This window comes from Alnus glutinosa, chromosome 8 (genome assembly GCF_958979055.1).
Source record: "Alnus glutinosa chromosome 8, dhAlnGlut1.1, whole genome shotgun sequence".
NCBI lineage: Eukaryota > Viridiplantae > Streptophyta > Magnoliopsida > Fagales > Betulaceae > Alnus > Alnus glutinosa.
Window position 1 is genome coordinate 26984249 of NC_084893.1, and position 23013 is coordinate 27007261.

Genomic DNA, 23013 nt, shown 5'->3' on the forward strand with positions numbered 1-23013 from the left:
TTCTTTTTTTTTTTTTTTTTTTTTTTCTGAGAAGTTATCAAACACTTTATTCGGTTTCAAAACAATGATTAGGATCCTAACAATTTTCTGTCTTGATTGTTAGCAATTCAAGCAGTAAATGTGAGAAAATTTTTTACTCAAGACCTACTTCGATAGATGAGTTTCATAAAAACTCACATTTGTTGTCCAAATTACTAACAATCTAAACAGTAAAATTATATATATATATATATATATATATATATATATATATTTCTCAAAATAATTTTTCTCTTTTTTAGTATCTTAAAAGCTACTCAAAGTAAACCATGTTTGATCATTGTCCGAGTGTCCCTATGCATAAAATCATGAAAACGCGGTAGCTTTTCCTTTTTTGTATCTTGTGTAATGGATGCTTTTTATTTTCCCCTCAATCAAATCAAGCAAAAAAAAAAAAAAAAAAAGGAAGGGAGGAGATAGTATTGTGGTTATGGTGTGAAAAGGCTTCCAAATCAAGATTCAAAAAGGTTCTTTCCTCCCTCCTAAATTCTTTGTAATCCGTATCTGTCCAAATTTTGTTGAATAGGTCCGATAAAGATTATTTTGTATAGTCTTATAATCATACTTCAACACGGTTCAAACCCGACATAATAGTAATCAATTTTCAACATAACTCGCAAACCTAATACAAAATTAGACGGTTAGGATTGAAGAATTTAACATATTCAATTAAACGGGTCAACTTAATGTTAATCTATATAGTCTTATATTCATATTTTGACACGATTAAATCGGAACGTGTAATTAAAATCTTAGGAGATTTAGGAGTGTTCATGTACAGGAGAATGAGACAGCTTTCCGACCTTTACTCGAAGTACTTTCACACGCAACCCATGTTGAATTTGTACGATGCTCATGTCTCATCTGGAATATTGCATGCGTATAAAGTAATCCAGGAACATAGGATAGGACTATGTTCCTGTTTCTGCTTTTCCTTTCTTTGTCTTTCTGCTTCTCTTTCTTCCATTTATCATCTTGTCTTGTCTGTTCATATTCACACTAGGTTCTCGAATTCCATGCACTGTAGCGGTCTCTATTATCAGATTACACAATCACACTCATAAGAAAATTTAATCAAGTAACTCTTAAAAGAAGTTTGAACTCTAAATGAAAACTATATACCCTCGTTAATCGTCAAACGGTCGTTAATGCAACCAACAAGAAAAATCATATCTTATTTGGCATCAATGCTACCATAAGGTACGTAACAGACAAAGAGCCGCTCCCATAAAAAGGGCTTACTAACCACAAAGCCTTTTCCTCTATTTCTATTCAGTTTTCTCTCGAAAAGCATACTATTGATTTAAACATCAGAGGCTCCCTACAAGTCTCCCTCCGGCCGACATCACCCTGATAGTCTTTTCTTATTTTGCAGGTGGCTCATTGCCAGTCTAGTCGTCCGAAAATTTATTGTATCAACAATTTGCATTTGCGATGTGCTCATTGAGACTAAAGCATCTTTTAATAAATTGCACAAGTCGAGACAAGGTTCAGGGAGATTTGAAGGGTTCTGCTATTTGATAACCAATAATAAAAATGGACAAAATTTTCATTTGTGGTAAGAGGAAATTTCGTAAATTCAGTCTATTAAATTAACATTTGTCCTTAAAGTACATGATTCTCAAATGCATTTTTAATAATGCATGTGAGCACGTGATTTTCACATGCCCTTTAAATAATGTATGCAAGAATCATGTGCTCTGTTGTTAATCCTATTAAGAATCACGCGTTCTAAATACATATATCAATTTAATAGACTAAATTGACAGAATTTGAGAAAAATTTTGTCCAATAAAAATTGCTACAACTCCAAAGTCTCAAATAACATTGGCATTCGAGTGAAATTTTGTTGCTACGACATACTTGAAATGCTGGCTTCATTAAGATTTCTGTATTTCTCCTTGGATGGCTGTGACCAATAATCATATCTATTTTCAATCCACAAATATATTAAGAATCTTGGGTCCAAGTGAACTCAGTTAATACTTCCTTTTTTTTTTTTCTTTTTTTTTATAAGTAATCGAGATATCATAAAGTGTAATGTCCTCTAAGTACATAGAAAGTATACAAAAATTCAGTTAATACTTTACACTACCTTTCCGGACAAAATTTGAACCCATAATCTCTCTTCATTCGACGTCGGAATTTACACTACAAGTCCCTATAATACCTTTTTCCCACTCATATACACCACATCTCTCCAAATCTAGAGGTGATAAAACCTGCAAATCTAATGATTTATTTCTAAGCATATTTGCAAAACTGACTAAAAGAGTTTGACAAGTATGTTGTTCCTCCATCTTCTGTAACTCAGAGAGTTCCAATGAACGATCCTTCCATGGCTGGTAAAATGACCTGTACAGAGAACAAGCCCTGGATTAGTTTGATATAGCGATAGAGGGTAAACATTTCATGTCCAATCTGCACAAGAAAATATCATGGAATAGCTGTAAAAGCAACCAAAAAGCAAGAGATAATGTAGCATGGATTAATCAACATTAGTCACTACAAGGCCTCAACTTTTTGCATGACTTTTTAATTTTGAGTTCTTCTCATTAACCAAATCAAACAAAATCTAAAAGATGGCAGAAATTGTACATAAGATTAACTTTATTTCAAAAACTATTATCAAATCTGATCCTACCAAGCAAAAACAATCTCCCTTTCATTGGCAAAATCTAGATGTATGAAACCCAAAACCAGATCATCAACCGAAAGGTCAAAAAGAAAATTTTAAACCAAAAAATCACCTTAGGTCATACAGGTCAATCAGGAAGTACCAGTAAAATGCCATGTTTTTTTTCTTTGGTCCTAATACCATGTTTGCCTATGCAGTAATTATCAAATTCCTTTCTGCTCCACATCTTTTTCACAGAAAAGAAAAATGAGAAGGGAAAAAGAAAAAGGCTGGAGGACACAATATATTACCATCGCCATGCAGGATTTGCTTCAGCAGGACAACGTATCTTTGAGCACAGTGATGCCACAAGAGTCTCACTACTATGGAAGATAGCTGATCTGGATTCTACAGAAATATGAAGTTAAGACTCAGTCTACTTTCCCAAAAGTGACAAACAAATAGATAAAGATATCTATGTATAAACATTTAATTTGGACAAACTCACCCGGTTCAAAATTTTTAATTTTTTTTTTTTTTGGGGAGAGAGTCAAAGCCTAACTTCGGTAGACATGAAAAATAAACCTCAGTAATTAATCTGTGACAACATAGTTCAGATAAATAAGTCTCAAAACCAAATTGTCACTCACCCACTATTAACAAGTAATAATGGGTATAATGTATATTTACTGTAAACATTTAATCGCAACTCAACTCAGCCTCATTCCAGCTACAAGGGATTGGCTGGACCTAGGAAACTTAAAAGCTCTAGCAGGGTTTTCTTTATTAAAACAACATAATTTGTTTTTCACTCACAGCTTGGATCCAGATTCTATTCAGCCTCCTTTATCCTTGAAGTGCCAAACAAAAAGACATTACTTACTGTCACTTGCCATAATGGAACCATATAAGCTCACTCTCTCCTGTCTTCAAATGATACAACCTCTAACTTGTCAAAATTATATAGCACTACTCTTTTCTTGTTTCATCGAGAATCAATATTGACATTCTCTTTCAATCAGCACATGCTATGAACACATTGTTTCTCGACTGACAAGCAAATTTGCACCGTATAGATTAGTTGGCCCTAAGGACTCCGTTACTCACTGAACTAGTGAAATCCTCCAGAAGTATTCTCCACCTCATCAATCCCAACATCCTATTCAATTTTCCCTCTCTATTGCAGTTCCCTTCACAACAACAGGATAGTCACGCAAATCTCCATGTCATCAATCTTTAAAATTTCTCAATTTATCACTTACACTAATTACGCAACATTTATATATGGCATAGAATCCCCATATGCTGAAATCTCTTGATTCCAAGTAGCTCATTTTGTTTCCCTTGCCACCAAAAACAAATTCAGTAGAGAATATATACCATGCAACTTAGACCATACTTCCCTTTCTCTAGCACATTGGCCAACAGGCTTCCAAGGGACCAGAAAGAGAACATAGACCATGCTGCATGAGTTCATTCATAAGAAATTCCAATAAGGGCGATCCTATTCAAACCAAACAGGCTTCATGCCTGAATTGATGTCCAATGAAACTATGCAGGAGGATCAGGTTAACATTCCCGACCAATCACTAAGCTTCCCTGCTATAGTAGCTAAGTAGAATACCCAAGACCTTATTCCAGGTTCAGATTGCTAGTCAAACACAGAAATTGAATCTTCTACAGTCTAAAATTTCCAAAATCCGCAACTCCAGTACTCAATACAGTATGCCAAACAACTGAAACCAACAAATAATCAAAATAACTTACCTGCAAAATCGGTGGCATAGAAAAGGAGACAAAGTGCAGAGACAACTGATGGGAGCACTCTGCAATTGATGCCAAGAAGCTGTTGGAGGTAGAAAATCGAAGAAGCTAATAAATCCTCACAGCCAAATCTGTTTTGGATGCTTTCATCACATGCATTTCCAACAAGATCTAATAAAGATTGCAGAGTTCCTAGTTTTAATCGATTTGAAAATTCAGGGCCCAAATCATTAGATTTCCAAGAAAGCTTCCCAAGAATTACAGCAGCACTTAGCCAACGTAAAAGTTTTGATATCAAAGAATCCTCATAGATCTCTTCCTCTAAAGAAACAGTGAAACGAGGATGAGATTCTTTGAACTGAAGCATTTGTGCAGAGTCTGATTTCAAAGCAGTGGAAATTGCCCACATAACAAAACTTGAAAGCCTGTCTCGATTCTGTGAAAACACACCAAAACAAAACAAGATTTCAATATGTAGTCAAACCATTAGGGAAAAGTGATTTGGCATAGTAATACATAAAACAGATCTAAAAGGTGAAGAGAACATGGATCACTTCAACAACTTAAATGCCAAATAAGTTACTCAAGTATGCCTGCAAAGCGTATGTAAGGATATACTAGACAACGCCAATAGAAGACAGCTACACTTTGCACTAGCTTAAGTGTCCAACATGTATGAGAACAGAATGGACCCCTAGGATGGCTGAACAAAAAATTTCTACTTTGGAAACCAAAGCCAGCAAAAAATGAGGAGCTTTTGGTGCCTCTTTTGATGCTTATGGAGGGAAAGAAACAATTGGAGCTTTGAAGATTTGAAAAGTACCTTGAAATAGATTCTTTCTTCGTTCTACCTTACTTTGTACTTTTGGACTACGGCTTATGTCCACCCTTTGTCTTTTACTTTTGCTGACTTTCTCGCTCGTTTTTCTCTTTCTAATTAGGTGCTTCCTTGTATACTCCCAGTATACCAAGGGGCACCTTACGCTTTTTTAATGAGATTGGTTTCTTACTTATCAAAAAAAAAAAAAAAAAGAATGAGTAGGGAATATAGGGACAGTATAGCTATTGATTCCAATTACTAAAACCTGCTAATCTATTTTCCCAGCATTTCTCCACTTATATCTACACAAGTTAGATCCTTCCTCTACATTCTATCAACCAAAACCTCACATTTACCTTCTCCCACCAGATGCTTGCCACCTTTCAGCAAGACAGCCCCTTAGTATTAAGGATACCAAGGCTGTCCTGTATCCAGGACTCATTAAGAGGTATCCAAAAGCAAATAAATTTGAAAAAAAATTGTAGATCACAACCAACTGTCTCATTGATTCAAAACCACAATTACTGCCAAATTACCCACAAGCGCGCACACACACACCAACACAGACACAGAGAGAGAGAGAGAGAGAGAGAGAGAGAGGAATACCATGTGGAAAAGAGCTGCTGGAGGTGTACCCATGAGTACAGCTTTGAGTGCATCCTCTGCACAAGGGCAAGAGCCGGCATAATTATATACATTAACAGCCTGATATATTTGATATAAACCCTCAACTGACAGAGTAAAATGTGGCTGGTATATTTTCCTTTTCTGTGATATCTTCAACGTTGCTATCATTATTTGCAGAAATGGATTAACCAATGCCACATTTTCCTTTATGAGTGTCACATCACCAAAGAAGATTTTGTATAGATGCGAAGAAAGTTCCATAAGCTGCTCCAGGGCGAATTTTTGCAACCACTCAGTAATGTTTCTAGATGAAATAACATCATTGACAACCTAAATTCAAAGCAAGAGAAGTTAATGCAAGGGGAAACATAAAACTGCTAATGACATTTTATTCTTTCACAGAGCACAGATTATACGCGAGCTTAAATAAGCAGGAATAATTGTAGTTTGGTTAAGCTATTAAGATAATGTGCTCTTTGGCATGAACATGGAAATATTGCAATTATTCTGTAAATCAGTCATGTCACCATACTAACAGAAAAGATGATGTTCGTGATTATCGATGATATGAAAATAATGACAGCAAACTTCAAAAGAGTTCAAGTTTACACCCTTGGAATTTTGCAAAGCAAGAAACCAGCTTCTACATGTAACAGCAGAGATAGGCCATTTGACATGACATGCAATACCACATACAACATCTGTCAACTACTAGCTTATTTGTCAGGATTTCTAAGTAAAACCGCAAAGGCACGATTATATCCATGAGAACATATTATTCACACTAGTGTTTGTGTGTGTGTGTGATGATAGAGTACAGAAACTGCGTTCATAAACAACCAAACTAAACTCAGTATTATCCCAGCTATAATTTAAGGTCTTTAACAGAGTTCCAGTTTAATCAATTTAGTTATATAACTCCCAAGTCTACAGAATAATGGGCCGAAATAAATTTTCTAGATACCTCAACCTGTCGTACTCATCCCATATCCTGGAAACACCATCAACTTGAACTAAACTGCCGCTTAGTGTTTCTTTTTCTTTTTTTTCCTTCCTGATTACCAAGTTACACACACCCAATGGATCTTGAACCTACAACCTCACCCTCAACACCATTCTTATAGGGAAAGGAATTGCCATTTGAGCCAAAGATCATTAGCCATAGTTTAATCAACAGTCTACACTGTTCCAAAACAAAAACTAGCTTATGGAAAACTTTTAAACTATTGCTAATATATACATTTGCAGGCATGCTACGTTAACAAATACAGATAATTGGCAAGGTTCTCAAATCAAGGACAAGCGCAAGAAAAGTTAGTCAAGAGCAACCTGGATGGTCATAATTAGTGCATATGCACTTCAAGTGGGGCAAAATGAAAGGGGAAACAAAACATTCAAGTATTACCGAAGGGACAACATGTTTATAGTAATATACTTGAATGGTTAGGAGGGAAAGGGTAGATGGCACACAAGGAATATCAATATGTAGTTAATATCGAGGGTAGATGTTACACAAGGAATATCAAAGTATCTTAGCTATGATCTTACAATACAAAATGTATACTTCCAAAAGACATGAAAATGTGTGACCTCTTAAGAGCAGTAAAAAGTTGCATTAAACTAAGATCTTTTTTCTTCACAATGAGGTACAACCAACCAATCTAGGACAGGTTATCACAAGAGAGCATCACTACATTACATATGCTAATAGTATTAAATGCACACAAAGAAAGAGAAACCAGTCTGCGAGTCTAAGATAGAGGGAACAGGCACTTATAAGACACATCTTAAATCATGAGATGGAACAAATGCAATGGTGCCTTTGTAGTACAGTGACTAAAGTTATGCTAACCCACTATTTCCAATATTAAACTTGCATATTAAAGAGGGAAATGGTTAAGAGCAGATGGAAAGCCAGAAGAGATGCAATAAATACATTAAGAGATGAGCTTATGCACATAATATTCAGTGTAAAAAGAAGCGCACATGTTTATGTCAGGCCTAATTGCAAACTATGCTCTAGGAAACAGAGTTACTGTAGGACTGACTTGGCTTTCATAAGGCCTTTTTTTTTTTTAATTAAAGAGTATTGATCATCTCCAAAGCATATGTTAGTATCCCACCAGGTCCATCATGTAGGGATTGAGAAAACCACAGCCTAGCACCTACATTGTTGACATTGTCAGGGTAATCATAACAATAGAATCAGTTTTTAGATCATGCAATCCCTCTATTTCAATAGAATATAACATTACCAAATCAAGCCATTTTGTTTCAACAAGTCTTAATGTTTCCTTAACTTCAATTTTCTTACAAGGTATCTTACTAGCACTCTTTTCACTAACACGCTAAATGCACCATTAAGCTGAAGAATGCAAATTATATTTTTATATAACTTAAGCAATCCTTGCACCCCACTTCTTTGTCAGCAAAAACAGAGGGAGGGAGGGGGGGGTTGTACTATTAAACCCTAGTGGAAAAGAGCAACTTACCTCTAATACCACAAGCAATTGCATTAAAGAAAAACTTTTTTCATCTCTGAAGAGCCTTCTACTGGAGAATGAGAGAATAGACGATAAACATGGAAAGAGGCCACAGTGTTCAGCTAGATAACGAGCCATCTTTGGCAATTTGACAGACTTCTTCACTAACTGCAGCACAAATAAGATGTAGTCTCACAATCAGTTACTAGAAGCAAACTCAAAAGCATGACTTCTATATTATGCTAAACAACTAAGGCCACGTTTTCAAAACAATAGCACAAGGTGTTGTACAGATGCACCTCAACAAAAAAAAAAAAAAAAACATTTAATGTATTTCTTTTTGATAAATACACATTATCAGTTTATAAAAGAATTCCAAGGTAACAGGCCAAGCTCACACCCAACTTTGATGTAACTGCCTCAGTTATGTATCAAGAATTTGGGCTGAGACATGGTTCTTTTACCAACTAAAAGTTCGGAAATAAACAGAGCATGAGACTCTGTCAGCTGCATGGAACCTATTTTGTAATTCCATTCAATCTGAGAACCATTTTTTTATTGAATAATACATGAAAGGTCTCTTCTGAATGCCTCTAACCATGTTCTCCTTGGTTTTCTCCAATCCTTCCAACATTTAAAACCTAAAAAAGTCACTCCAACTAACTCGTGCACACCAATTACTAGTTTTGTTGTAGATGTCCAACCATCAACCAAATTTTCTTAATCCAATTCAAACTTGCACCTTCCCAACTTCATACACACTATTGCCTACTAAAATCCAATTCAAATTTGTCTACTTACTTCATGTCTCTTTCCACTCCCAGCTGGTGTTGCCAATCACATAGAGAAGTTGCCATGACGGAGATGCTTTGTGGAGCATGGTAATGGATTTTGAATATGGCAGCTCATGGGGTGGGTGGAGTTCTAATAATGTTCATGGGTCGTATTTGGGGGGGGGGGGGTTCTATTTATACTAGATTTGAGGTGGGTAATGGCTCAGTTAGATTTTAATATGACAGTCGGAATTTCTTTTTTTGATAAATAGTTTTTTTGGAATTATTCAGTATTGCTCGCTTTAAGGATGCTTCTGTGGCTGATCATTTGGAATTTTCTATGGACTCACCAGTGGAACGTTATTTTTATTAGAGTAGTGAATGACTGGGAGCTAGATTTCTATACCTTATTCTTTAATTTGTTGTACTCTTTTAGATTGAGACAGGAAGGTAAAGATAAGCTTTGTTGAACCTCTTCCAAGAGAGGGTTGTTTGTTGTCATATCTTTCTATAATGTGATGATTCCCATTTCCCTGTAAGAGAACTTTCTCTTGGAGGAATATTTGGCGGAATAATGCTCTATTGAGAGTAGCATTCTTTGCTTGATCAGCCGCTTTAGGAAAGATTCTCACTACAGATAACCTGAGAAAGCGGCATATCATAGTGGTAAATTGATGTTGCATATGCATAATGAGCGGGGAATCCGTTGATCTCCACTTACTCCATTGTGAAATTGTTGGTGCTTAATAAAATTATATTTTCAGTCTTTTTGGGTTACATTGGGTCATACCTAGACGAATGGTAGACTTCTATTGGAGAAGGTCATCTAGTAATCCTCAATAGTGCAATAGTGTGGAAGTTAGTACCATCTTGCCTAATGTGGCATATCTGGAGAGAAAGAAATTATCGAAGTTTTGAAAACCGCAAGAGGACAGTGGTGCAATTAAAAGCTTTATTTTTCAAAACCCTTTACCAGCGGACGGCTGCCCTGGTTGCTTTCATTTTGCTAGCTTTTGTGATTTTCTTAATCCTTTTTCTTTTTCTCGTTAGGTGTTTCTCTTGTATACTCCCTATGTATTTGGGTTGCACATTTGCGCTTTTTAATGAAATTTATTCATTTATTAAAAAAAGATGATGATGATGCGGGTGATAATGCTTATTTTGATTTATTTATCAATATTCATTTTTCGATATCAGTATCATAAAGAGAGCAACTCAGTAAACTAAAAACGAGTTTCAAACCACCAATATAAAATTATTAAGAAGGGAACAGAAACAAGCATGCCCATCTAAATCTGAGATGGAGACACACATGCAGAGCCAGCTAATCTATAACCAATTCATTCAGATCTAGTCCAACAATTGGCCTAAAATAGTCAAAAGATCCTTCTCTTTTTAATGGGTAAGTTACACAGAACTAGGAAGTTTTGAGCCTACAACCTCTTCCTTCTTCGAAGGTAAGAAGGTGCCATTTGAACTAGAACTCACTAGCCACTAGGTCTTTTTTTATTTATATTTACGGGTAACAAATATATGGGAAGAAAACTGGCACAAAGGAGAAACTTTCCTCTTGGAAGAAAATAGACAACATAAAAAGACATCAAAGAAGCAAAATAAACTTAGGGGGCCGTGCGATTCGAGAAGAGTTCTTCTAAGGGCAAGACACATCTCTCAACTAAGAGAGGACCAGAAAGAACTCGAAAATGGTCACATTTCTATTCTCAAAATAAATACAAGTAACTTCATTTCGAAGAAAACCTTTCCTCAGAAATATCATTTCAAAATCTTCACATCCTGAACCAATATCACATATGAACTCCATGTGTCTCTACATGCTGATCTGAACCCAGCACGCCCATGTGGGAAAACAAAAACAGAAGAAGAAAAAAAAAAAAAAAAAACCTTAAAACTCCAAGATGCTTTATGAGCCGAATAATTTTATTGAAGGGAGCTACAAATTTAATATCAAAGAGAAAGCAGTTTCCAGAAATTTCAACAGATCATGTAAAATGAATAGCCGGGAGCTAATGCAGTATGGTGAGTCAAAGTGATACAACAGAAATGGCAGGAATCACCATAACAGGCCCAGAAATTACCTGAAGAATCAGTTCCTTTGAATCATTATCTGAAAGAGGAGAGACATAAAAACTCAGTATTGTCTCAAAGATAGAGTTTCTGATGTATATTTGGGTATCATCATCTAAGTTCAACCCTGCATACAGTAGGCGAAGTATCCACAACCTTTCTGCTTTAAAATTAACAGCACTACTCCAGAAAAAATTATGAAAAAATGGTATTCCCTGCAGATGTGATCAAAGAATAAGTATAAAAAAGCAGAAAAGAAAAAAAAAACAAATATAAATATAAATCAACAAATGACATTACTGAAATCAAGAAACATGTTTGGGTCATAAAACATATACCTTCATATTTACCCTCGAAGACTGCATCAAAAGCTTACTTATGGTTGTGTAGTGATCATGCGAAGGATCCAACAATATAAAAGATGCTTCTGCAGCAAAAAGAGAAATAACAGAGGGGATTTTCTGCCATGGCTCTTCTACACCATTTTGCACATAGTTCATTAGAAGCCGGAGTTGCATTACATCCTTCCTCTTTTGACACTTCTGTATACAATGGTATGAACTTTTATTAAAAAATAACTTTTAAAAAAAATATCATTTCAGCGAGTAAAACTATGCACTGCAAACAGGAGGATGTAATGTAATTAGCCAGTTTCATGAGCCTAGCAAATAAACAACTCAGAAAACCTGTTGCACATCTATGTAAATGACACTCTGGAACCTGACTTCCCAAGCAATTAAGAAATATCAGAACTTTTTTCTCCAACATCCAGCTGAGGTAGCATACCAGTTATAAAAACATGACCACAAGCACAAAATTGATATGCACCAAAACCAAGTTTAGCTACTCAATTTTGTATCTACTTTTTCTTTCCTAGTTTGGTAGGGATTTGGGGGGCAGGTGTGGTGGTCTTGCCATGCTTCAAATTGACAGCATTAAGCTGACCAGGTTTGCTGATGCCTGCTCTATATAAAGGATTACTTTTTGAGGTCATGCAAAAGTCCGTAAGAAAATTGCAGACAATGAAAATTTTAACAACAAAGACATGCATACACATGCACACAAACTATGTAACAAAAACAAGCAATTGAACACAGCATCACCTCCAATGCATGCTTAAATAATCCAAGAGTCTCGTAACCCAATTTTCTTATCCTGTCATCTGATGAAGACATGCTAACAAATGCAACTGCAAGCAAGCCTAAACTAGCAAACTCCACAGGTTCAATATAGCCCAATGACAGACTATGAATCGAGAAGCGCAATATGAAAACAGGATCATAACGATCTATATTTGCAACAACAGCAGAATGTGCCTGCAAAAGATTCAATGAAGCTATTAGGTGAGAATTATGACACGTGAAGTAGAAGTAAAAAATTAATACTAAAAAAAAAACCAAAGAGTAAAAACAAAGATCACCCAGAACCTGCAGCTCACCAAAATGGCATTAATGCACTAGTGAAATTAAACCATACCTCAAGCATATCCCTGGTATAATCAGATTGAACCTTGTTGAAGGACAATGGTTCACCACATGCAATTGCATCATAGGGAAAATATAGCACTGTTGATGCACATATTTTGGGGTCAATTGAAAGGTTTTCTCTAAATTGATTTTTCCGACGTTCTTCAATTGTTTCAGTATCAGTCATGATACCCGAAGATATATCCTGCTCCACAGCCCGTTCTTTTTTGACATTTAAAGCAGCACTTCCCCATAGGTAATCCATTTCAGCAATATTCACAACACCTGATCCATCCAGAGACTCAATTTTGTTCATCAGACTATATATCTCCAAGTCAACTTCACTGTGTGTTGCACCATAAGAAGACAATAGAAGTAAATGCAACTCTTTAAAATTTATGCCAAAATCTTTTCCAGAATCAAAACCAGATTGATGAGCCTTTACTGGAAAGAGTATGCAGAGTAATTTAATAACTTCCAACTGTCTCGCATACGTCTTAGTTGTTTCCACCTCACTTTTGCCACTAACTGCATTTTGTTTAGTATAAGGGATAAGTGATCTCAGAATGCTGGACATAGGCCTTGAAAATGCACCAATAGGAGGACAACCAGATGATTTGGAGACTGAATGAATTGTAGGGGCAAACTGAGAGTGGGCAACCAGCAGCTGAATATATGGGACACGTGAAAATTTCCCATCACACAGCAAAGTTAGGATACGTCGGAGTGCTTTCAGAGTTGTGGGATCCTCAAATCTATATAGAAGAACCGACCTCATCAAATCCTCAAGGAAGGGAACAGATTGCAATTGGACTAGGCCATCATGCATCTCTGCAGTTAGTTCAAAAATACTTTTCAAAATGAAGACTCCCAAGTGTTTGTAGAGGGTAGAACTGTTTATTCTCTTTTCCTTTGCAGAACTATCAGAAACTAACGGTAATTTCTTAATAATCCATTGCCAAATGCTCACCAAGATATTCATAAACCGCATCCTTGATGAGTCTGAATTTGATCCTATTTCTAAAGAAACTTCCTTCAAGTCCCCCTTTGTTTCTTTTGGCAGAGGCATAATCTGATTATTTTCCATAAATAATAAAATCCTGCAAAAAGATATCTTTGCAACAACTCTGTTTATATGGTTTAATGACTGGTTAAGTGAATAAGAATCCATCCCACCAACATCACAGTCTAACAGCTCAACATGTGCATTAGAACGTGGGAAAATTTTATCAAATAGTTTCAATCGTTTCTTCATTTTCATTGAAACTCCACTGAAGGCAAAGTGATACTGCAACATATGAATAGATTTTCCAAGAAGAGTACCATCCACAAGACTCAGAAGTTCTTGGGTAGATGATGGCAAGAACTCGCCATATTCCTCCTCAAATATATTCCCAGAGACAAAGCTCTTCCAGTGAAGGAAACCATTCAAAAGAATCCTTGAATATAAAGAAGATATGTCTTCAAAATGCCTATGAGACTGATTTCCAAATTTCATAAACATTGATTTCAGGTATGACAAAGCAGCAGGCAGAAGCATCATGAAGTCCTCATCAGAAAGGGCAAGGCCACAGCTTTCCACCATCACATTGTCCTTGTGAGGAAAATCTTTCTTCAGGATATCCAAAAATAAGTGCCCAAAGATTGACAAATGTAGGGAGCTTCTCTCAGTAAGAAGAAACAATAACTTAGCTTTTGTCTTGTTTGTCCTGTAAATGCAATGGGAAAGCAATTCCACAGGAGTGATCGATAAAACCCTCGACAGTACCAAACTTAATGGATGAATACTAGGTTGTTCATTGTATTTCTGTCTGTAACCAGTATTAACAGCTTCCAGCAAGCATATATCTGCAAAATCTGGTTCAAAACGCAAGGCAAAATTTACCACTTTAATGTAGATCTCCTCAATTATGCCAACATTGATATTTTCTTCTTCTATTTCCCATAATAGATTGTATGGTACTCTCCTTGTAACTGGCTGCTCCAAATAACTAGACAAGGTTTTGAAAGCACCAGCAGCAATACAAAATCCAACAGAGAGAGCAGATATCTTGGAATTTTTCCAAACTGTAAAGTCTTCCATGTCAATCCTATTAAACATCCATTGCACTAATTCAAGAAGCTCAAAAGGGGATATAAAACGTATCAGAGCATGTAAAGCATAAAACGTTGGGAGGAGGGGCATCAGATCTTTAGTACCAATGCTCAGATCAAACTTGTCCCTGGCTTCCAGAATAAGCTTCTGCACGGGGACTTTAAAAGCCCTCACAAGTTGCTTATTAGCATTTTTTTCAACTTTGGGTACAGAATCTTGACCATTGCATAGAGTCAACAAGTACTCAGAAGTTCCTCTCAATATATTCAAGACATGATGATCCAATTTATGAACTCTCTGCCTGGATAAACTAATCAACATATCCAAACTGTCCACCATGTTCATATTCGCCAAGTCTTCTTTACAATCCAAAGGACAGCATAATGACGCTAGCACTGCAGGATGACAGAAGATGGATTCAGCCACTTCTTTAATATCTTGTCTTGACAAAGGAACCACAGAATTTCTGGAACAATCAGAATCAGTTTTCAAAACCAATAGTTGAGCTAACAAGTTCTCTACGAGATTAAAGCAAATCTCCGCAAGTTGTTGGAGTTTGACTACTGGTTTAATTTTATAAGATGACTGTATCTGGTGGATCCAAAATAGCACAAGTCGCAGATAAGAAATACGGTGGTCATCAGCTGTTGAGTAAGATAATTTAGTCAGAAGCAGGTCTTGTATTTTCATGGGCTCCAATGAGTAAGGACCATCAATGTTCATAATTGCAGGAAATAGCACATGGAAAGGTGCCTGCTTCAAAAAGAAAGTAAATGCAGCAACACATTCATCTGCACCAAAATCTCCATTATAAATCATTACCTGAGAATCCAAAGAACGACCAGAATTTTCTCTGGCATCATCTTCTTTGTCTTCACAATGAATAATAGATAGAGCCATTTCCAAACCAGGAAAGAACATGTCAGGCCATAACTTAGAAACACTGGTAAGAAGGCCTTGTTCAAGAAAGAATACCGATGATAAGATTGGCATAGGAACTCCAAGAAGGTTGCGTGAAATGGTCATAACTGATGGAAAATTTTTCAATATCCCATCAGACGATGTACAAACAATTGAGGAAGAAAATGATTGGGTTATGCCAGCTATATTTCCACCATCATCCCCACTCCTTACAAATCTGTTAACTTCATCAATTATACTTGCAAAAGAACTATCAACAGGCATAGCCGTTTTATCTGTAGAAAAAATGCAAGAAGTTTGTTGATGTGAAATGCTCTGTGAGAATATCAATAAGTTCTTCAATGGTCTCCACTCACAGAAGAAATCCCCAGAATCATCAACAACACAGCAACGGTCACCAAGTTTCTCAGACATGACTAGTTCAACCAGAGCAGATAACAATCCTGCATCTACCTATCAGAATTCAGTCCAAGCATTAGATTGTGTAGAAACAGCAAGCAGTTACAAAGGTAAAAGACATTATGTGTACCTGGGTTTGCAAGAGAAATTTTAGGGTATTGCATACATATAATGATATGATTGACTTCTCGGGCAATGTAAAGCTTCCAGATTCAGAAGTTAGCAACCTTAGACACTTCTGCAAGACACACACGACGAGAGGGCTGAAACTAGGTGACACATCTGCCAGACCAATGAGGTAAAAAATCAAAAAGGGAAAAATAGCCACTATTGGTCATTCATTTCGCAAAAGATAGGAAGAACTTGAATTAATGGCCAAATTTATATCATCTTCTTTTTCTTCCTCTTCTTCTTCATTTTCTTTTCTTTTTTGAGCATAGAGAAAGGATAGAATAACCTAGCAATTCGATTGGCGAAGTAGCCAGGAAAAGTAAAAGGATCAACAAGTTCACAGGACAAATTTTGATAATTAACATGTTAACGGAACAATATTTCTCAAAAGCAGAACATTGCCAATTTAACTGTGATGAGTTTTTGGGCCACATTATGATTCCAGTTGATAACATACCTAAGCCTAATAGTGACTTCCTGTATGGTTTAAGTGAAAGATATATGACTATATTAATATTACATTTAACCAAGTAAGAGTCATGTTTTTGTATAGATACAAATGAAGTGGAGCACTATCCTGTTCAAGGACTATTCAAGGAAGAGGGGGGAACCCCAAAGTTTAAGAATCAAAAATTAAAATGTAGCATTCCTCAGAATGGTAATTGGCAAATTAACAAAGAATAGTATGTTAAAAACCAGAAAACCAGATCAAATAGCATTCAATTTCCACATACGATCCCAAATCAAGGCAAATGAGCAGTACTTCAGAGGCCCATGAAACATAAAACACAAACAATCTCTCACAGGCATATAAGAGTAGCAGGCTTTTGCAATCAGCAGATAAATACAATATCAAGGACAAACCTATACTAAGTAGAAATTATCTTATGCAAAGAGATTAAAAATTCTACATGATCTATGTGAGGCAACTTAAATATTAATTACAACTGAAGACGATAATTCTTTGGGCACTCTGATCATAGAATTCAATATTAAGGGTTCAAACTAATTAAATTTTAAGTAGAGAGAGAGAGAGAGAGAGGATGATCTAATACTAATTTACAGTTTCTTGCCGGCAAATATATTTTTGAAATCAGGATTTATATAAAGAGGAGTAACAACAAAATAAAACCAAAATAAAGAAAAGGCTATTGATGTGTAAAAAAATGGTTGTGTATTGGCTGTCAACCTCACATTGACTTGTTGCCACTCCGAACCTGCTACACTGATTTCTATGTTTTCCATTTGAGTAATTCTGTTTAGTAGACTCTTGTACAACTGCTATACAACTGGATGACATGACAATAAAAATTAGTACTTGGTTTTTCATTTTTTTTTTTACAAGTGATGATCATTTTTACTGCCACATCATCTAGTTGTACAGAAATCCACTAAATAGCATTACTCATTCCATTTTAGAAGTAGAAGTACCACTAAAAGTTCCATTAGAAATCATCATTTGAAATTATCATACCACAAGCATATTGAACACCTCAGAATTCATAAAGTTACGTATGCTTGCAGCGAGAGATGGGAAGAGCATTAACACATGATACCTACACTCAGCTCAAGGCATGCATATATAACTTTTTCTTTTTCATTTTTAGAACTTTTTTTTTATAAGTAATTGAAATACCATTAAAAGTACACAGGAAGTATATAAGAGAACACCTAGCTAATAGGAGTACAAAGAGCAAGAAAATCATGATAACTAATCAATCATTTTTATAACTATGAAATGTGATTAAACATATAGGAAGCGTATGATCACCAATTACCTTTAACACCTTTCAAATGGTATGTGTAATGCTTGACAATATCCCAATATTTGAATAAATTATTCCCGATAGTAGATATGGCATCACATAAAAATGAGATAACAACTTGAGACAAGCTGTGCAACAGTTCCACCCCTAGGACCTTAGCAGGCGTCTTTACTCTGTTATAGCCCGGTAAAAATAAGAACCATGCTCCAATTTCGTCTAGGTTTCTGTCAAATGCACCAGTACTAAACATTGCTGCCTGTGCCAAACTATATGACAGATCCTTAATGTCACTGGTTGGTGAAAAAATCAACAAGTTAATGAATGGCTGTAGATGCCTGTACATCAATGGAGGGGTTCTAATGGGAATCCCACTGCTTGGAGAGAATCCAACATACTCTATTAGCAAAGACAAGAGACAGCACTGCGTGCTGGTTGGTAATGCTAAAGGATTTGTGAGGAGATTTATAAAGAACTCAAATGATCCCTCCAACACATTAGGTATTGTCCGCTGCACAAGAAGAACAATCAAAAAAACCATTGTAAGAGATTGTTAGTGGGGAAAGTTTTACAGTCAACTGTAGAATTAAAGCAAAGTAAAGCAACAGTTGCAGTTGACCCTTGATGAATTCTCCCACAGACCCATTTATTTTTCTGCTGGGCTGGTCACCAATGATATAAAGAACTAATACAGGGTATTCATCTGGTGCTGCAGGGTGAGGGCTTCCACTAAAGACAAATAAAAGCTAATATGATATCAAATTAAAGAACTCAAAACAAACTTTTAAATTGAAATGGAAGCGTTTTCTGCTATAAGAACTCAAAACAAATTTTTAGATGTATAAAAAAGAAACAATAAAAATGGCCAATAAAAGCATCATATTTCCAACAAAAATAAGCTAGCAAACCACATTCTAAAGGCCAAACCATCCAAAGGTAATGACTTAGTCGGATGAAATAAGGTCTACCAGAAAGATTTCTTCCTCATTTGACCGTACAGTCTCAGTAAAGGATCTGACAATAAGATTCAGAGAAATGAAACTTACAATATAAATTTTGAGAGCATCAAGCAGCTTAGTTTGAAAGAACATCTCAGTATCCTTTAGTGTGATAAGAGGCACCGAGTGTAACTCTAAACCCCAAATTTCTGCAATGACACCCATAAGATCCTTACCATCGTCAGTCTCATCTGCTGCAAGTGAACCAACAGGTCTTTCACTATCTGCAGGCGAAGCAAAGTCTGGAGCAGAACTTATTCCACTTACAACAATATCTGTGTCCTCATTCACAAAATTAACTTTCAACTTTTTTACATTATTACTGCTACGTTCAGTAAAATTTTCCAAATCTGCTGTTCGCTTCAAACATGACTCACGAGTGGAGTGGCGTGTCAGAGAAGAAAGAAGAGTCAGTAAAACTTGGGGATCAGGGAGTGAAGTTCGGACTTCATTCTGAATTTCTTGCCTAAGAGATGCCCAGCCTTGCATCATTTGATCGCTCAAACACGAACTATGATTCAAAGCACCAACGAAGGAGTCCAGCAACTTCAGTGCCTCCAAAAGAAGCCTTAGAATTCCATGCTTCACAAGAAAATCCGAGTGAAGCAACCCCTTATTGATTACTGACCGGCTGAATGGACGGGGAAACAAGCATTTCAAGATACTCTGCACATCCTCGTTATCAAACGAACCGGGATGACACTGAGAATCAAGGAAATCAAAATGACAGCCAGTGCCTACTGAGGAAACCAAGTTTGCTGCCAGAGAAACTGTAGCAAACCTGTAAATGCTTCAGTCACCATGCAAATACACAAGTATAGGAAAAATAATAAACAGATGATAGATCAAATTGCACATGTAGTGGCATAAAGAAACTGACCAGGTTGGTGATGCAAAATCCTCCAGGTTGTAAGGGAAGTCTTCCATGTATGCTGAACCAAAAGAGGGACTCCCACTAACAATAGCCAAAAGCAAGTCTCTGTGATAGCCAATCTCAGTCGCTTTTAGCTTCTTCATGAGTCCAACAAGTCGTGTTGGATTACCCTTCAATGGACTTGGGCGCCTCTTCAAATCTGGCATCAAACCATTACAAGGATCAGTGCAAACGAGGACTAGTATACGGTAAGACAACTCTGCAGCAGGCCCACCATTCTCTCTACCGGAAATGCTGACTAATTGTTCCAAAGTAACACTCCCAAAGAGAACACTTCTAAGACCTGGAGGCACCAAGGACTCTTCCACAAGAATCCTATCACGTAATGTGGACAAAACATAAATAACAGTCTCGTCATCATCATTCCCAAGCCCACGAAGGACAGCAGAATACATTTCCTTCTGCTGCAGGACCCACCTCAACAATCCAGGCCTTCCCACCTCCAAAAATGACATAGAAAAGCCAACAAATGCCTTCCTTAATGAGCGCTTCATTCTCTTCTCATTTTGGTTCTTTTTATATTCAGCAAGCTTGGAAAACACCTTGAGTTTGAAGTCAAATTTCTTTGCAAACTCAGAAGCCAATCCCGACCCTCGCCGAACAATTGAAGCCATTAGCAAAAGAGCAGCCTTTTGGCACTTCACTTCTTTACTATTGAGTTCCTTATAAACATCGGTCATGTATTCTTCAATAAGCAATTTTGCAAACTTGTCGAGAACCCTGCTAATAGATATTCTCTCCACAATCTTCGGATTATACATCCCATAAGGATGACCCAGAATAGTAGAAACCAATGACAATACATATGACAATCCAGGTTTCCCGCGTCGAAGCTTCCAAGCATCTAGAAGCTCCGAGAACTTGGAAGAACTCCTTACATATAGATAGAGCAATTCACGTCCAGTGTTACCTTTCAGTAACTTAATGAACTCCTTCACACCATCCGAACATAACTTTATCTCCATGGAATTGATCTTATGCAATAGTTCTCTAAGTTTAGCTTCATGGGTCACTTTCACTTCAAACGTTGGAACCTCTTCTCCTTCAACCTCGCTGTTATCATCACCATCTACCATAACTGCAATTGAAAGACAAAACACAAAGCAAAAGCAAATTATTACCAATTCACGTAACTAGAATAAAAAACTTAACATAGTTTCCTTTCAGCCAATATACAATCATCCGCCGCTTCGTGTTGAAACTTGAAAAAATAACTCAAATGAATTAAGCCTTACATTGACAATATACTTAACCTTCCACTTAAATCAAGCCCAATACGTATATCACGGCTTATGCGTCAGTAGGCGAAATTTTCATTCTTTTCTCAGTTTTAAACGGGAAACAGCTAAAAAATAAACAAACAAACATGACCCAGTTTCTTTTTCTTTTCTTTTCTTTGACTAAATTTTCTCGGCATCCAAACAGGTTACAAAAAAGAATGGATGAGGCGTTTATTGAATGGGTACCTTGATCTTCAGAGGCCGAGCTTCGTTCCTCCATCCAGTAGTTTACAGAGAGGGCTTTGCTTTATGTGTGTTTGTTAGTGTGGGCAAGTGGGGTTTAAGGGCACAGAGGAGAGGAACCAAGGGTTTTGGGTGTGTAGGGGCAGACCCCTCTTTTTTCAATCTTGTTTTGGTCTGAGTTTTCACTCTGGGCCAGGGATGAACCCAGACCCAACCATAACAGTAGACCCAGTCCAAAATACTCAACCACAAGTTTTACATACCAAGTTAGGGCTGTTGTCAAAACCGCCCGCCACCAACTCTGGCCTCTTTCAACTTGGCCCAAGTCAAAGTCCAGTCCAAAGTCAAAATAAGAGAATTTGGATCCTCTCCATTTGATTCTTTCCATTTAGTTATAAAGTAGGAGTAAAAGGATTGAAATGGAGAGAATCCTGTTCCAAAATAAGAATGGTGGTCGAGCCATCTCATAATTGATTATAAAATGATTGAACCACCTTAATTTTACAGTAACTAACGGTATATATAATGTTTTGTGGTAAATGTGTGATTTTATATTGATTTTGTCGAGAAAAAAAAAAAAAAAAAAAGAAAGTCCAAAATTGTATGAAAAATGAGTTATTTATTATATATGCTTACCGTAATGAATTATTTATCCCTTTTAAAACTTCATAAAATTATTTGTCACAACCCCAAATTACATAGCCAAATTTAGTTTTTTTTTTTTTTTTTTGAAGTTTTAGCGAGGTATTCTACCATACAAATTTCTCAAAACTTTACCTATTATTTTCAAATTAAATGATCATAATCTTCTCATCTTACTACTTATCATTTCCACTAACTCAATATTTACCATCTTAATACTTGTAGGCCTCGTTTGGTTTGGGGAATATACCTCTGAAATAGAATGGTTATTCTATAGGAATAGTCATTACTTTGTTTTGTAGGAATCTATTTATTTAAATAGTTATTATAATGAGAATAATTATTTCCTTATAAAAATGAATATCTATTCCTTTAAAAAAGAAAGGAATAGACTAAATTTTTCAAAAAAAACCATTCATTATTTTATATTTTCCATCAATTTTTTAAAAAATAAAAAGAAAAAAATAAACAAACTCATGTTAAACTATGGCTGGCCAACCACCTGATGAGTGATCGGATAGCCATAGTTTGGAGCCTGGGGTGGTCTCACCACCCTCGGGGCATTTGGGGTTGTCGTGGCCACCCCCAAGCCTCGTTTGGGGTGGCTTGATGAGCATCAGGGTAGTCGACCACCCCAACTTTTTTAGGTGTTTTATATTTTTCTTTTTCTTTTTTCTCTTTGTAATTGGAGTTTTTTTTTATTATTTTTTAAAAAATGTAAAAAATAATGTAAATTTTTTTTAGTAATTTTGATTCAATTTCAATTAAAGTATATATGTTATCACCAAACTAAGGAGTGAGAATACCTATTCCATTACACTCTTTTATTCCCAATAAATACTCTTTAGTTTAGTAATCACTTATAAAATTTAATTTGAACCCAATCAAAATTATTAAAAAAACTCAATTTATTATTATTATTATTTGTTTTTTTTGAAAACTAGTGGGTAGCC

The 23013-nt window shown here is 36.1% G+C and overlaps 1 protein-coding gene across 2 annotated transcripts; it reads right to left on the bottom strand.

Moving 5' to 3' along the window:
* Window positions 1-2082: 2082 nt before the first annotated feature.
* Window positions 2083-21558, bottom strand: LOC133875266 (uncharacterized). Of its 2 annotated transcripts, XM_062313337.1 has the most exons (14): window positions 21422-21558; window positions 19902-21033; window positions 19070-19802; window positions 18039-18534; window positions 16220-16371; window positions 12685-16143; window positions 12312-12524; window positions 11547-11750; window positions 11220-11423; window positions 8360-8518; window positions 5847-6197; window positions 4424-4856; window positions 2968-3064; window positions 2083-2394 (listed from the first exon to the last, which is right to left on the bottom strand). In XM_062313337.1, the coding sequence occupies exons 1-14, from the start codon at window positions 21453-21455 to the stop codon at window positions 2169-2171; spliced, it is 7893 nt and encodes a 2630-aa protein (XP_062169321.1). In that variant the 5' UTR covers window positions 21456-21558; the 3' UTR covers window positions 2083-2168. The 2 variants fall into 2 exon arrangements, with proteins under 2 accessions (XP_062169321.1, XP_062169322.1); XM_062313338.1 differs by lacking the exon at window positions 12312-12524.
* Window positions 21559-23013: the final 1455 nt, after the last annotated feature.